General features: G+C 44.0%; 1 protein-coding gene across 3 annotated transcripts; it reads right to left on the minus strand.

The window, feature by feature from the left end:
- Positions 1-431: 431 nt before the first annotated feature.
- LOC308677385 (proline-rich AKT1 substrate 1-like) lies at positions 432-15,182 on the minus strand. 3 transcript variants are annotated; one of them, XR_014028467.1, is made up of 6 exons: positions 15,019-15,182; positions 13,620-14,086; positions 8,626-8,703; positions 6,421-6,569; positions 1,202-1,637; positions 432-1,131 (listed from the first exon to the last, which is right to left on the minus strand). XR_014028467.1 is itself a non-coding variant. In XM_081343691.1 (5 exons), exons 2-5 carry the CDS (start codon positions 14,083-14,085, stop codon positions 1,494-1,496), a joined length of 837 nt encoding a protein of 278 aa, XP_081199817.1. In that variant the 5' UTR covers position 14,086; positions 15,019-15,182; the 3' UTR covers positions 432-1,493. The 3 variants fall into 3 exon arrangements, 2 of the variants coding, with proteins under 2 accessions (XP_081199817.1, XP_081199818.1); XM_081343691.1 differs by having other exon boundaries at positions 432-1,637; XM_081343692.1 differs by lacking the exon at positions 8,626-8,703 and having other exon boundaries at positions 432-1,637.
- Positions 15,183-16,815: the final 1,633 nt, after the last annotated feature.

Genomic DNA, 16,815 nt, shown 5'->3' on the forward strand with positions numbered 1-16,815 from the left:
GCAGTTGTTCAGTTAGTAACAGAATTGTTAAGTGGCTTCCCCATTGACTTTGCTCATCAGAAAGTTGCAAATGTGATCACGTGGCCCCGGGACGCTGCAACCGTCATAAATATGAGTCAGTTGTCAAGCATTTGAATTTTGACCGCATGAGCATGGGGACGCAGCAACAGACATTAGTGTGAAAAATGGTCATAAGTCAAGTTTTCTCAGTGCTGTTGTAACTTAAAACAGTCACTAAATGAACCGATGTAAGTCCAGGACTATATTACCTGGAGTGCAGTTTCAATGCTTTTAACTTTCCGGAGACTTCCTTGGTGGGGTTTTTTCCCCCTTTTCATTTAAATTAACTTTCTCTAACTTGTGCTTCAGAACTCCAGCCAACACTGCTGATTTCTACCCTAAAAACTCAGAAAGACAATACAGCAAAAGGAGCTGGTAAAAGACAACTTTTTATTATTATTATTATTATTGGCTTATAGGCTGGCAGGAAGGAGAAAAAAGAAAATATCATCTCTCTTCCAATTCACCAATCATCTTTGGACAAAAATAGAAGGTTTCGGGCCAAAAATGGCTCTTGAAAATCTGATACAAAAGTAGGCTGGGGTGGAGGGGGATCCGTCCGAGGCTGTACGCAGCTCCTAGACCCTCTTTCGCATCCCACCCGCCACAGGGTGGAAGGGCAACGTTGGCGCCGACCTCCCCCCAAGAATAAAAAGGACCCTGAAATTGTACTCCTGAAAACAGGGAGAGATTTACATGGGGGAGAAAGGAGAACAAAGAACGGCAAAATGGCACCGGCCCTTCCTTCCACTCACTGTTCCCCAAAGGGACAGTTAATTTAAACCAAAGTATACACAAGCCCGGTTTGTGTGCAAAGGATCCTTTTTTTTAAGACACTTAACTGGGGAGGAAAAAAAGAAAGACGGAGGAGAATTTCTAAGAACTTGCTGCAGAAAGATTGATGGGGGATGGGTGGGGGCGGCAGAGGCAGGGCACGATGGTCGAGCTTGCTTTTGTCAGGGTGTCTCTAGTGTTCCTGTCTTTGTGCGTGTGTTTCGTCAAGGTGTGTCAGAAGCCCCCCTCAGAAGAGCTGTTAAGAGCCGAGTCAGCCTTTCTCCACGAGCTTGACAACTTTTTTAAGATGTGTGGCCTTCAACTCTCAGAATTCCCCAGCCAGAATCCTGGAAGTTGAAGGCCGCACATCTTAAAAGTTGTCAAGGTTGTGGAGAAACGCTGATGTTAGCATTCAAATCACAGAAGCCGAGGCTTCTCGGTTGGGGGGAGGGGGAAAGGAGGTAATTAACCCCTCCAGCCCATCTGTAGTGTGAAACTGAGGTTACCCATTTTAAATTAAAGCTTGTGGGAGCCAAGGCCGGAGGGGGAGGACAGAATTTGAACGGTATGGCTTGGAGGGGGAGCTCTGAACCCTGTCTACCGATTTTTGGTAGCGGAGGAAAATGGCGCCGAGGCGGAAGGAGCAATGGCCGGATCTGTTAATATTTCCGCTGCAGCTTCTGGAAGTCACTGGTATTCAGGCGTGGCCGAGGCAGATCCCCAAACATCTCGGTGCCGTCCGAAACCCGCAGCACCAAAGCTCTCATGCTGGCGGCAATCTTCTCGAGGTCAGGAGACGAATGCTGCGAAGAGGAAGGGAAGTGAGAAAACGGAGAACGGGTTTGCTTTTCCTCCTGCATCTCCAAATTTCTTCTATTGACCCCCCCCCCCGTTCCTGCTGTTACTGATAGCGAGAAGCTTATCGCTATGAATCTGACTTCCACCGTTACAGATAATCCTCGACTTACAACCGTTCGTTCAGTGACCGAAGGTACAGCAGCACTGGGAAAAAGGGACTTACGACCATTTTTTTTCACACTTACAACCACCGCAGCGTCCTCATGGTCACATGATCAAAATTCAGACGCTTTGGCAACTGATTCATATTTATGATGGTTGCAGTGTCTGGGGTCACGTGACCTTTTGCGACCTCCTGATCAGCAAAGTCAATGGGAGAAGTCAGATTCGCTTGACAATTATGTTGCTAACTTCACAATTGCAGTGGTTCGCTTAACAACTGCGGCAAGAAAGGTCGTAAAATGGGGCAAAACTTACTTAACAAATATCTCAAGCCACAGAAATGTTGGGCTCAGTTGTAGTCGTACGTCGAGGACTTTCTTCTATACCGGTTCACACTCTTAATTAAGAAGACAAAAAGAACCAACCTGGAAAGCTGATTTTCTACACAAAATGCTCATTATAGGTAGTCCTCAACTTACAGCCATCCATTGAGTGACTATCCAAAGTTACAACAGCTTTGAAAAGGTGACTTATGACTTGGATTTTCAGAGTTACGGCTGTCCCAAGGTCACATGATCAAAATTTGGATGCTGGGCATGTATTTAAGATAGTTGCAGCATCCTGGGGTGATGTGATTGCCAGTTGTGACCTTCCCAGTTGGCTTCCAGCGAACAAAGTCGTTGGAGGAAGCTGGATTCTCTTAACAATTGTGTGATTCTCCTAACGATTGCAGTGATTTGCTTGATCATGGCCCAAAAGGTTGTGAAATTGGGTGTGAGTCATTTAATTGCCTTGCTTAGCGATGGGACTCCTGATCTTAACTGTGATCGTAAGTCAAGGACTATATACCATTTTCCATTACCTGCTCAAAGGGATGAAAACGTTTTTAACGTGATTAAAGAACTGCAAGCCACTTCTGATTTTTCTCCAGAAACTGGTCTGAAGCCCCCCCCTTTTGTAAAGTCTTTTCCTCTGAAGTATCTAACTGTGTAGGATTTCCCTTTTCCTCACTATACCTACCTAAGAGGTTCGCAACATTGTACAACAGGTAGCAACCAAAACCATCCCAAAGAAAAAGAAATGCAAGAAAGCAAAATGGCTGTCTGAGGAAGCTTTGCAAATAGCTGAGGAAAGGAGGGAAGCAAAAGGCAAGGGAGAAAAAGAAAGATATGCCCAATTAAATGCAGAATTCCAAAGAATAGCTAGAAGAGATAAGAATGCCTTCTTAAATGAACAATGCAAAGAAATAGAAGAAAACAACAGAATAGGGAGGACCAGAGATCTTTTCAAGAAAATTGGAGAGATGAAGGGAACATTTCATGCAAAAATGGGCATGTTAAAGGACCAAAATGGCAGGGACCTAACAGAGGCAGAAGAAATTAAGAAGAGGTGGCAAAATTACACAGAAGAACTATACAAGAATGAGCTTAATGTCCCTGATAATCACAATGAGGTGGTCACTGACCTCGAGCCAGACATCCTAGAATGTGAAGTAAAGTGGGCCTTAGAAAAGCTGAGCAACAACAAAGCTAGTGGTGATAATATTCCAGCTGAGCTATTCAAAATCTTAAAAGACGATGCAGTAAAAGTGCTACACTCAATTTGCCAGCAAATTTGGAAAACTCAACAGTGGCCACAGGATTGGAAAAGATCAGTTTACATTCCAATTCCAAAGAAAGGCAGTGCCAAAGAATGTTCAAACTATCGCACCATTGCACTCATTTCTCATGTTAGTAAAGTTATGCTTAAAATTCTACAAGCTAGACTCCAGCAGTATGTGGATCGAGAACTACCAGAAGTACAGGTAGGATTTTGAAGAGGCAGAGGAACTAGAGATCAAATTGATAACATACACTGGATCATGGAGAAAGCTAGAGAGTTCCAGAAAAACATCTACTTCTGCTTCATTGACTATGCTAAAGCCTTCGATTGTGTGGATCATAACAAACTGTGGCAAGTCCTTAAAGAGATGGGCATACCAGACCATCTTATTTGTCTCTTGAGAAACCTATATGCAGGCCAAGAAGCAACAGTGAGAACTGGACACGGAACGACTGATTGGTTCAAAATTGGGAAAGGAGTCCGGCAAGGCTGTATACTGTCACCTTGCCTATTTAACTTATATGCAGAGCACATCATGAGAAAGGCAGGGCTAGATGAATCAAAAGTTGGAATTAAGATTGCCGGAAGAAACATCAACAACCTAAGATATGCAGATGATACCACTCTAATGGCAGAAAGTGAAGAAGAACTAAAGAGCCTCTTGTTGCGAGTGAAGAAGGAGAGTGCAAAACCTGGGTTGAAACTAAACATTAAGAAAACCAAGATCATGGCATCTGGCCCTCTCAATTCCTGGCAAATAGATGGGGAAGAAATGGAGGTAGTGACAGATTTTATTTTCCTGGGCTCCAAGATCACTGCAGATGGGGACTGTAGCCAAGAAATTAAAAGACGCTTGCTCCAGGGGAGGAAAGCCATGGCAAATCTAGACAGCACACTAAAAAGCAGAGACATCACCCTGTCAACAAAAGTGCGTATAGTCAAGGCTATGGTCTTCCCAGTTGCAATGTATGGCAGTGAAAGCTGGACCATAAGAAAGGCTGAGCGCCAAAGAATTGAAGCCTTTGAACTATGGTGCTGGAGAAGACTCCTGCGAGTCCCTTGGACTGCAAGGCGATCAAACCGGTCAGTCCTAGAGGAGATCAACCCTGACTGCTCTTTAGAAGGCCAGATCCTGAAGCTAAAACTCAAATACTTTGGCCACCTAATGAGAAGGAAGGACTCACTGTAGAAGAGCCTAATGCTGGGAAAGATTGAGGGCAATAGAAGGGGACGACAGAGAATGAGGTGGCTGGATGAAGTCACTGAAGCAGTAGGCGTGAGCTTAAATGGACGCCAGAAGATGGTAGAGGACAGGAAGGCCTGGAGGAACATTATCCATAGGATCGCGATGGGTCGGACACGACTTCGCAACTAACAACAACAACAAAGTGGTTTATGGGTAAATGACGCTCGGTGTAGGGATAATTGAGAAAGAACAAATAAAGCCAAAAGTCACAACTGAACTAGGCACAACTGAATGGTCAAGATAAGTGGACAAAGAGCCAGCCCTTAAACCAGGGTTTCCAAACCTTCCAAATTGAAGAGGAGTGGACTTCAACTCCCAGAATTCTCAGAAATGGCTATGCTGGCTGTGGAATTCTTGGAGCTGAGGTCCACATACTTGGAAATTGCCATGGTTGGAAAACTTTGCATTAGGCTGTTGCATTTCTACGATTTGCTATTCCAAACTATGAAAAATAGTTTGACGGGGCCCAATGCTCTGCTCAGTCCAGAAACCCATATTAAAGCATGGCTTTCAAACTTTTGCCTGCGTTTTCTTTAAACACATCTAATGCAGGGACCCACAACGTGTTTGGGTATTTGGCTTGAACTGCTCTTACTGTAAGAAAGTCTTCTACACAATTCGATCTGCTCTGATCTGCCTTCCTGTAACCCGAGAGCATTTTCCTGTGTTCCATCCTTTCGGGTGATGAAAAACAGATTTTTCACCTTTTTTTTTGCAAGACCTTATTTCAGGTTCTTGGAAATCTTATCAATTCTCCTCTCACTCATTTTTTCTAAAGCACAAATACATAAAGCTCCTTCAGACTCTCTTCAAAGACGTAATTGTTGTCCCTGAGCAGGCTCCTTTAAACACGTTGCAAATTCCGAGTCTTCCTTAAAAGGTGGCGGCCAGAAATGTAAAATATGCTCAAGATGGTCACTCAAATTTGTAAACGTATCACTACATCAGGAGATCATTACAACCCCACCCCAAAGCATAATATATATTTATTCAGGCCCCCAATCACAATCACTTCCAAAAAATGAGGGAACTCTTCTTTCTTTGATGGCATCACCCTCATGTCTTCTCAGGCTGAAAAAGACCAGCAAGGAAGTCGAGTCTCTGGTTGGGAAAAGGTTGCCTCAAAGCAACCTTGGAATCTAATCAGGCTTTTATGCGGAATTAAGCATTTTGTTCTCTACTTTCAGACTTGAGACAGGCTCGGCCACAACAAACAACCCCCTCTCAGGGATTTTATTACAGGTAGTCCTTGACTTATGACCACAATTGGGACCAGAATTTCCACCCTGAAGCAAAGTGGTGGTGAAATGAACCGTGCCTGATTTATGCCCCCCCCCCGCCGCTTTCCCCTTCCCCCCTCCCCAGCCACGCTTGTTAAGCAATTCACTGCAATTAAGCGAAGCAGGTTTGGTTGTTAAACAAATCCAGTTTTCTTCACTGATTTCGTTTGTTGGGAAGTTGGCTGGGAAAGCGGCAAATGGCGATCACGTGACCCCCTGAGACACTGCAAATACATGCTGGTTGCCAGAATTTTGTTCGCCAACCATGGGAATGCGGGTGGACATTATAACGTAAGGGCGAGGACCAGTCGTTCAAGACATATTTTTCAGTGCCGTTGTAACTTTGAACGATCACTAAATGAATGGCTGTAATTCAAGGACCACCTGTACTTAAGTCGGCAAGGCTCCAGTCACGCCCAAGGAAAAAGGAAGTGTCTCAACAGCCCTTCTGCATCCCCAGAGGACGGTCTCCAGGACCCCATCCTCACTTTGACCCACCTTACTGTTCTCTTCGTCAGAAGATCGCATCTCTTGGCGTTGCTCTTTAAAGCCCCAGATGGGCACGGAGACTGGGAGGGATTTGGCATACTGGTGGCTTAGGGGTGGAGGAGCTGTCTGTCCTGGAGCCTCCTCACTCAGACTCCCATCTGAGAAAAAGGGGGGGGGGTTGGGAGAGAAAAAAAAAGCTTAGACCAACTGTGCAACATTTGAAACAGAGCTGTAGGCATCCGAAGCATGATCTAAAACCAGGAGTGGCCTGGTTATGATTAATCCCTTTCATTTTGTTGAATTACAACTCCCAGAATCATTAATCTTTGGCCACGTTTGGCCGAAGCCACAGGGGGGTTTCGATTCAACATTTAGAGCCAGAGGTAGGCAACTTTTTAGGACAAAGGCACATCTGGAATTTTGACAGCGTGTGCCAGATGCACTTTCCCGGCCAGTCACAAAACACTCATTTACTAAGAGGTTCTCTTATCACGCCAGTGTGACCTTGATAAGCTCAAGGGGATTCCTGCAAATAGATGCAAAGCTGCAGGCAAGTGCGTCGTTGTGCACGCGTGTTGCCTTCCTTTTTTCTTATGACAAGCCTTTTTCAAAAGTGGGCAGCAGCAGAAGGGATTAGCTACACACTAATTATCTACAAGCTACCACAGATCCTCCATCTCTCTCTGAACTTTATTCAAAAACTTTCCAAGTGTGTACAAGCATGTGTTAATCTTTGACATAGCTTATACATTCTTGAAGATATTTTTTTTATCAAGTAATACCTGGAATGCTCATTTTTAGATCTGGCCAAGGCTATTCTCATTCAGAACTTCTCCATATTCTGTTTCCTGAAAATCCCAGGAAGCCAGAGATTGATTCATCAGTAGAGCAACTTTAAATCTGTAATTTAAAACTTCCTCTCATCCTGTAATATAGTTTCAATCCCAAAGAGAACTGAAGATCTAGAAAAGAGAAATGAAATGAAGCATCTCCCCGGGGCTTCAAATACCACTATGGTCAATTAATAAAAGTTTTCCGTTTATGGCAGCCTTCCTTAATCTGGCACCTTCCAGTCCCACTGCAAATACAGTACAGTGCCCAGAATTCCCAGCTTGCATGGCCAAAGATAGGAAATCCTGGTTGCTGGATTGAATACCGTTAAAAGTGGAGATGGCTGTCACAAAGCATTCAAGCTTCTGGAGTTTTTGAAAACTCAAGCGATAACACACAGATTGTTTACAAAAGTGTCAAATGTTTAAACAGCGAGGAGTTATAACTCGTAATATACAAACTGTGGAGAATGACATTAAATATAAATAGGAAAAAAAGTTGAGAACAAGCCTAGCAGTCTCGTTAAAGACTAATTAGACCAAGCAATTAAGGGAGCCAACTGGGTAGAGATGACATAGCCCCACATTAGGCGGATCTCTGTTTAATTATCCCTCACATTGATATCCTTTCTCCAAGGAATAGACAAAGCAGTTCCCTTTTTCTTTCTCTTCTCTCAACAAATTTGTAAAGTATGCTAGACTAGCCAAAGTCATCCAGTGAATGGCTGGAGAGGGTTGTTTTTTTATTATTCTCTTAGCCACTAAAACTATGCTTGGTACAGTACAGGTAGTTCTTGCCTTACAACAACAGTTCGTTTAGTGATCATTCAAAGTTACAACAGCTCTGAAAAAAAGGGCCTTATGACCATTTTTCACATTTATGACCACTGCAGCATCCCCATGGGCACGTGGTCAAAATTCAGACACTTGGCAGCTGACTCATACTTACGATGGCTGCAGTATCCCAGGGCCATGGGATCATGTTTTGCGAACTTCTGACAAACAAAGTCAGTGGGGGCAGCCAGATCCGTTGAACAAAACCGTGATAGTACCTTAACAACTGTTAAGTGATTTCACTTAACATCTGTGGCAAGACAGGTCATAAAATGTGTCAAATTTCACTTAACTGGTTTCGTTTGGCAACAGACATTTTGGGCTCATTTGTGGTCGGACGTTGAGGACTACTTGTAATTGAAACTGACTAGGCTTGTCAGGGAGATCCTTACAACAAACGAGGACTTCATGGAAGAAGCTGAAACCAAAAATTTACAGGACGTTTGGACTAATCCAGTAGACTTGGATCATTCTGAGAAGAGAGGATGGAAAACTCAAAGGATTAGCTGAGTTGAGTGTTGTCTCTCTTACACAGTGCTACTTCACTCACCGTCAGTGCTCTCCACATCGGAATCAAAAAAAGGCTCATAATCTTGGCTTGGAGAATCTTCGTCCATCACAAACAGACCTAAAAATGGATTGTTATCTTAAAATGTAGAATGACAGTGGCTGTCCGTACAAGGATCCCTCACATTACACCCCTGTCCCTCAATGTAAATGTTGATTATCATTTTTTTTTATCCCCCAGCAGCTGAATAGAAATGCTGCCTTTCTCATACTACCCTTTTTTTTAGAATTAATTCCTTGTGTACAAAAATAATACCATCACAGTTGGAAGCTATCAACCAGCTTGCACGAACATCAAGGTTTTCTAAATACAGCACAAGCGATGGTGTGTGTGTGTGTGTGTGTGTGTGTTTGAAACAAAGACCAGTTAGAACCGATCATACTCAATATAATAAGTTTTCAGCAACTGACTAGGGACCTGAAACAAAGCACACTTCAATGGCTGCTTGAAAAGCCTACTTTTTATTTTAATTTATAAATTTCCTAGGAAGGCAAGGCAGAAAGTATACGTCAACCCTCGGGTGAGGCAAGAACAATATGAGATGGAGGAAAGGATGGAGAAAAAAAAAGTACACAGTGAAGGAGTTGCCATGGTAGCTTAATAGGCCTCCTCCATTAATAAATGTGGATTAAGGTTCACATTATTGCAATTAAATGAGTTTGTGGACCTCCCATTCACACAGACTCCTTTCATGTCAGCAGATGACAATAAGACATCCGAAAGGAATGCATCTCAACTATGAGAAGTCAGTTTTAAAAGAAAGATATCACACTGTAGGATATTACAGAGAGCTGAGGTAATGCAGAGGCTAAGATACTAAACTAGAAAGTGTTAGGCCATGAGTTCTAGTCCTCCCTTAGGCATGGAAGCCAGCTGGAGGACTTTGAGCCAGACAATCTCTTCAGCTTAACCCACCTCACAGGATTGTTGTGGTGAGGAAAATGGGAGATGAGTGAATTACGTATGCTATAAAAATGTATTTTATATTATGTATAAAATAAAGGTGGGATATGTCAAATAATGTTATAGCACATATTTCTGCTTATAGAAGTAGTTCTCGACTTACAACCATTCATTTAGGAATCATTTGACACCAAAAAAATGAGTTATGATTGGGACTCACTTTTACAACAGTCACAGTATCCCCCATCGTCATGTGATCAAAATTTGAGCACTTGGTAATAGGCATTTATGATGATTGCAGTGTCCGGGGATCATGAGATTGCTGTTTGCAACCTTCCCAGCCAACGTCTGACAAGCAAAGTCAATGGGAGAAGCCAGATTCACTGAGCAACTATGGCAAAAAGGTCATAAATAGAAGCGTGATTCACTTAACAACATAGACATTCTGGTCCAACTTGTGGTCATAGGTTGAGGACTATCCACATAACGCCTCAATGCAGCTTATAAAGCTGCAACGAAGCAGAAAACATGAAAACAATGAAATCAAAATTGATAGTTAAAAAGGCTTAGCCAAAGAGATTCTTTTTTACTAACTTAAAACACTAGAAGAGCGGGGAGGAGATAGCTTTTCATACGTGATGGATACGTGCGCAATCTAATGTTCTGAGGCAGTAATGTTTTGTTCCTTCTCTGGACTTTGGCTGTTCTGGATTGCTCCACAGTTACTTGCTGAACAACCAGGATCAGAACGGTCTGAAGGAGGAATGGAATATTTTAAGGTGCTAAGCTTTGCATAACTAATGACCTACTTTTCCAGCAAGTCAAAACCAGCATGACTTTATAGTCGGGACTGTTAGATCTAATTCTAGAGAGACTATGGTTCCATCCATTCCCTCAGTTGCAAATCTTATTTAGATCAGCTATTGCCTTTTAGTCTATCTCGGAGGAGTGTGATGAAGATAACAACAGCGATTGCAGTAAGATTGTTTTTTTAAACAAGCTGTGGCCTTAGTATCTCAAGCACTCCTAATGCTACAGGCCTCTGTTTGAATATTAAGGTCAAGAGAAGTGGCCTTCTTAAAGACATCCCTCTGGCCCTCATTTTCCGAGCTCCATTCGTGGGGCTTCTATCTTATTTCCAAACTCTGGGATGCACACTTCTACACTCCTGCTCTTTCCACCTTTATGAAAGGAGTCTAGACCAGGGGTAGGCAACCTCAGCTCTTTTATGACTCGTGGACTTCAACTCCCAGAATTCCTGAGCCAGCATGGCTCAGCATGGAAACCTCTCCATTTCTCCTCAGCATGGGTGGCTCAGGAATTCTGGGAATTGAAGTCCACAAGTCATAAAAGAGCCAAGGTTGCCTACCTCTGCCCTATACCATTTCAGACAAATGGCTGTCCAGTTTCTTCTTAAAGCCCTCCAGTGATGGAGCACCCACAGCTTCTAGTGGCAAGCTGTTCCACTGGTTGGTTGTTCTTAATGTCAGCAAACTTCTCCTTAATTCCAGGTTGATTAGTTTCCTTGAGTAGTTTCCATCCTTGATTAGTTTCCATCCGTTGTTTTTTGTCCTGCCTTCTGGTACTTTGGGGGTTAGCTTGACTCCCTCTTCTTTGGGGCATCCCCTGAGATACTGGAAGACTGCTATCATGTCACCCCTCGTCCTTCTCTTCATTAGACTAGACCAGGGGTAGGCAACCTTGGCTCTTTTATGACTCGTGGACTTCAACTCCCAGAATTCCTGAGCCAGCCATGCTGAGGGGAAAGAGAGAGGTTTCCAAGCTGAGCCATGCTGGCTCAGGAATTCTGGGAGTTGAAGTCCACGAGTCATAAAAGAGCCGAGGTTGCCTACCCCTGGTCTAGACTTTTCCTTTCAGATTCAGCTCTCTTAATGATTCTCGCAATTGTTTTTATGAGATTTTAAGATCTTTTGGTCTTTTGAGTGCTTCACATGGGAGGAAATGTAAACTATAAATCATTACAGGAAAAATGGTAGAAGGGAACCAAGTTGGCTTGAAAGGAGGACAGACTAAAACCACGACACATGCGACAGCATGAGGAAAAACTTCTCTTCAAATAATCTTACACATCTCTGGGCAAGTGTTCACTATACTCGAGATTTGTTTTCCTGAGGGAAGGCAGGAATATGTCAGGGCAGAGACACATAGCACAGTATTTGGTTCAGAGCGTCCTATTCTATGTACTCCAGATTTACTTGTAATCATGTGTATGAAAAAACACATTGTCATCTAGCACATCTGGAGGACCTCCACCTCTGGCGATGCAAAGAGCGTTCAGGCCAATGAGGAAGACTGAAACCTGACCACAGCCTACAGGAAATTAGTTGTGCTTCACAAGATAAGATTCAGTGGCTCAAAATGGAGCCTACTAGATATAGGACAATGTACTTTGCAAGTTGTAGGCCAACACGCCTCTTCACACAACTCAACAACCCCAGTTAGTATCGAATGGGTTCTCCTAAGCCTGGAAGCTAAAAAATCTTTCTGCAGACATCTTCAGGCTTCACTCAGGACTGTTGTGTGCATTAAATACACAGCAAGAGAGGCTAAAGGTTCAGAGGGCAAGGTACAAAAGACACACCCAACACAGATCCACTAGATGCAGTAGCTAAGACTAGAAGCCATGAAAGTATCCAATCTCCTTTTTCAGGCATGTGCTCACAAGTGACTTCTTATCTCTGTCTACAATATGAACAAAATACCTTTAAGAATTCTGAGGATTCTCAAATTAAGCTACATGAAATGCTTCTCAGCACCTGAAAAATTGTTATCTAAAGGTAACTTAATACATCTACATCTGATATGCATTATTGTGACTAAATTCACATCCTTAATATAGCTGTCCTGTATCTTTCAAAAAACAAAACAAAACGAATTTGAAATGTTATACTCCTATATATCAACCTATGAACAAGATCTTCAGCTGAGACTTGGCTCCAAGCTGCAGCAGGTAAATACTTGGGACCTTTTTTGGCAGAGGATCCCAATTCTGAAACACTCATTCACTCGGGGTTCCATTTTGTTCCCAAAATAAAATTGCTCTTTGTTTTTATTAATGATTTTATTGCTTTTTCAGGGGACTTTTAAATGATACGAATTCATTTTTCCCCACTTTCAGACTGACACACCAACAATTTATTATTCTGCTTCCTTTTCATTGGCCTTTTAAGCTATAATAAAGTCACCCTGTTAAAACTCTTTTTGCCTGCTGATTTGCAAGCCCTTTTTAGCAGAAAAATAAAGTATAAAGGCCAAAAGGGAGAGAGAGAGAGAGAGAGAGAGGAATGCAAGGGACTGTGCATAATCGTGTGTTCACTTCATTCTCAAACTGTTGCCCGCTGTTCTGTCAAACCTAATATCTTGGGATGTGCCTTCTCACTTTAGCAGAGCGTTTTGTCACAACTGCAACAATAGGAAAAGTGCTACTAGTACCTAGTGTTTATTCTTTCTAAAAATGTGATGCGAAGCTAGTGCCTTCAGGCACCTCACTGAGCCTCAACTCAATGTGACTTTTCTTATTATACAAGTCTACAGTGTTTGTTCTAAAACTATATTTAAGCAAGTCAAGGTTTGGCACAATGTGTTGCTTTTCTTAATGGATCCAGTTAAAATATAGTCCATTACACTCTTAACTTTACTTATTTGCGGACTTCTACATTCAGCCATCTGATGGTTGGATTTTAACTTCCCTGGGCCTTCTAGCCCAGATGCTGGCTGGCAGGTATTGGAAGTTAAAGTATGACACATCTGGAGAACACCTGACTGGGAAAAGTTGACTTTTGTTATAGAACTTTATTTATACATATATACATATATACATATATGTATATGTATAGATATAGATATATAGATATAGATATTAAAAAAGCCATAGGTCTCTACCTCCATCCTGTAATTTCCAGAGTGCTGTCCAAGCCTGGCTTTTCAAGTAAAGCTTTGGAGTGAGCAGTCTACTGGGTTGATATCTGACAATTATATACTTATTGCAGGCTACTTGAAACGATTTATAGAAAAACAGGCTACAAATGCAAACTTGTTACCCAGATACATACCAGTAGTGTCACTAGGAGGGTCTCTCCCACCGGATTGTTCCAGTTCAGTCAATGTATTTCTGTCCCCTTCATCATCTTCATCTTCAGGTTCTTGGCCTCCTGAAGCCTGAGGCAAGCCCCCCTGGAAGGTAGGCGTCCTGTGTGGGGCAGGCTCATCTGGAGCATAAGTAGGAGGGTAACTTTGGGAGTAGGATCCTTGTGGGGGAAGTGGACGAAGGGTTGAGGGAGGGCGGGCAGCATAGGTGAAAGCAGTGGTTTTGTGAACCACTGCGATATCTTCGAGGTAGCGTTGAACAGCATCTGCTAGAGCCCCACTTCCATGCTGCGCATAGCTGTAGTTGCCAGGGGGTGGTGCCCGGAAGGCTGTGAGCAAAACAATTTCGTTCCCCGTTTGGCGCCGGTACTGTTCCGCTGCAGCCACCAGGGCTACCCAATTTTCCTTATGATTATCTGCCATATCTGTCATCCTGCAGGCAAACAAAACGAAAAGGACCCCGAGGTTAAACCATCGCACAGTGGAAGAGAACTCATCCATAGTTAAAAAGCCGAGCTGATGAAAACATGAAAATATTCACAGGAAGGGAACAAGCACCTGTTTCTAAGCGACACAAATACCGCACTGCAACAGGCATTCAAATCCACACGCTGCCTTTAAAAAAAAAGACAACTTCTGCTGCCTATTTTTTGCCCAGTCAAACAGTAAAATATCTGTAGTCAATTTGCCTAGCCAATTAACCAGCTGAATGTCACTGCCCTAGTTCGCCCTGGGGCACTTTTATGAGAGATCAGGAATGGACAGAAGGCCAAGAAACCTGCTCTGCCTCGGAGAGAGGGAATTCAGCTTAGCCGAGTAACCACGGCCTGAATTCAGAACACCTGGCATTGACCAGGAGTTTAAAAAAAAAAAAAGTTAAGAAGCCACGATGAACAAACAGCCTTGTATGAAAACCAAGAGAGGCCACAGCGCATCTTCTGGAAGAGCCAAAGAAGCTGGACAGGGGTGGTTCTTTCATGGAGAGAAGCAGCCAGAGCAGGAGCTTGCAAGAAGAGGCAAGCAACCAACGGGGCGGGCGGTGTGCAGGGCAGAAAGTGGGGTTCAGATGACCCAAGACTGCTTTGGAAAGAGCGTGCACCAGGTGTGGGGGGACGTGGGGTGCAGAGAAGGCTGTGCATGGAGGAAAGCCCCCTTTTCCCAGAGGGAAAGAGGCAAAAAAAGAGGCACCGAAGCAAATGATACAGCCCTGCAATAAAAGCAAGGAGTGGTTTTTTTGGGGGGGACACATACCGACAGACAGACAGGAAGAAGCGACGCCCCCTTTCTCTCCCCAGCCCTCCCCCCCCCACAAGCAGGGCTCCGAAAGGAAGCGGCGGTGATGGTGGGGGGGGGGACGCATATTACCTTCTCCTGTCTCTTATTTCTTTTCTTTCCCCCCCCCTTCGCTTAAGCACCGGAGACCCGTTTCCTCCCAGCCCCCTTGGGGGGGGGTGTCAGCAGCCGGAATCCTGACCTCTCACCTTTAACCCTTCCCAGGACACTTATGCTGCCCCCTCCTCCTCCTCCTCCTCTTCTAAACAACAACCGCCACCTCCCCCTCCCCACCCCCAAGACTCCGCCTCCTCCGACCGCCCTCACAAGACATGAGACCAGCGCCCACACATTGCCTTTTCAAAGATGGAGGGCGGGGAAACAAAGGAAGGCGTCGGGGAGAGGGAGGAGTTGAGAACGTCGATTGGTCGCCTTATTGCCCGGCCCAAAGATGGCGTCGAAAAGCGGGGGGGGGGGGGAAGAAGAGAGCTTTTCCTCGTGCGCATGCGTGCGATTGTTTATCCCAGGGGTAGGCAACCTCGGCTCTTTTATGACTCATGGACTTCAACTCCCAGAATTCCTGAGCCAGCTTGGCTGGCTCAGGAATTCTGGGAGTTGAAGTCCATGAGTCATAAAAGAGCCGAGGTTGCCTACCCCTGGTTTATCCAAACCCGGGGATTCAGCTTAAATATTACATTCATTCATTCAGTCAGTCAGTCAGTCATGTTTACATTCTGAGGGTTGTCAAAATCCGAATGGCGGCCAAGAGAGACTGACAATTCTAGATATGGCCATATTAGAAGAGAAGGGAGAAAGCTACACGGGATTTGTGAACTTAGGGCAGGCAACCAGCCGAACCTCTGTAAAGATGAGGCGAGACAGGAACTCAGGATACCCACGTGAAAGTTGAGGAATCTCAAGGCCACCCGTTTTAAAACGTAGCACCTTCGCTGAGAATTTCCAGCAGGCGATTTAAACCGTATCCGCCAGGAGTCGCTAGCGAATTGCTACAGTAAAACGCTGCCCGTCCTTAAGGGAAAATGTTGCTATGCTTGCAGATATTCTAAAGTCCAGCAGGTGGCAGCAAAGAGAAGCAAGAAGCCCGCTAAGTCGGTGTTTCAATTTAATCAATCATGGCGACTTGAGGCTTTGTGGACTTCCAACTCCCAGAATTCCACACAATTTAAAGTTTTCAAGGTTGATAAACCGTGCTCTAAGCTTCTTGCTGCCATCGCCTGGTCAGGCCTGGGAGTCCTTCCTTGCTCATTCTGGAGACTGAAATCCCTCGTTTCACCATGCTTGCCAGAGTTTTTCTAATGCATTATTGATATTATTCTGATTTATTTGCTTGGTTGTGTAAGCTGTCCATAGCCACTGAGAGCTGGGCGGCATTTATTAGGGTTCGTCGCACAGCCAGCCAAATGTTTATTTGGCATTTTTATCCACCTATCTAGCCTTTCCCAAGGACCTAAGCTAGGCACGTGTTGTTTGATGGGTGCTTAGCAGAAAGGAGATATATACTGAATCATCATCAGCATCAAACGAATACCATGCTATCAGGCAGAGCTTTTACAACCTGTCAACTTCCAAGTATAGTATGTGAACCTCGACTCCCAGAACACCCCCAGCCAACAGGAGTGCTAAGAATTCTGGGAGTTGAAGTCTCAGAAAGCATCCCACTCGAAAACTCTTAAGCGTGTAAGTTATTTGTCATTTGATAGAAAACTCTTCCCCCCATCTATTAAGATAGGAAAGGATTCACTTTCTCTCCGCTGCAAGATTAATTTTATATATTATTTCATTCAATGAAATTCCCTCGCTTCTAGTGCGTCCTTTGGTAATAATTGCAAGATAAACTTTAGATCTCCTGTGTGGAGAACTAGTGCAGGG

This window comes from Vipera berus (genome assembly GCF_964194415.1).
Source record: "Vipera berus genome assembly, chromosome: Z".
NCBI lineage: Eukaryota > Metazoa > Chordata > Lepidosauria > Squamata > Viperidae > Vipera > Vipera berus.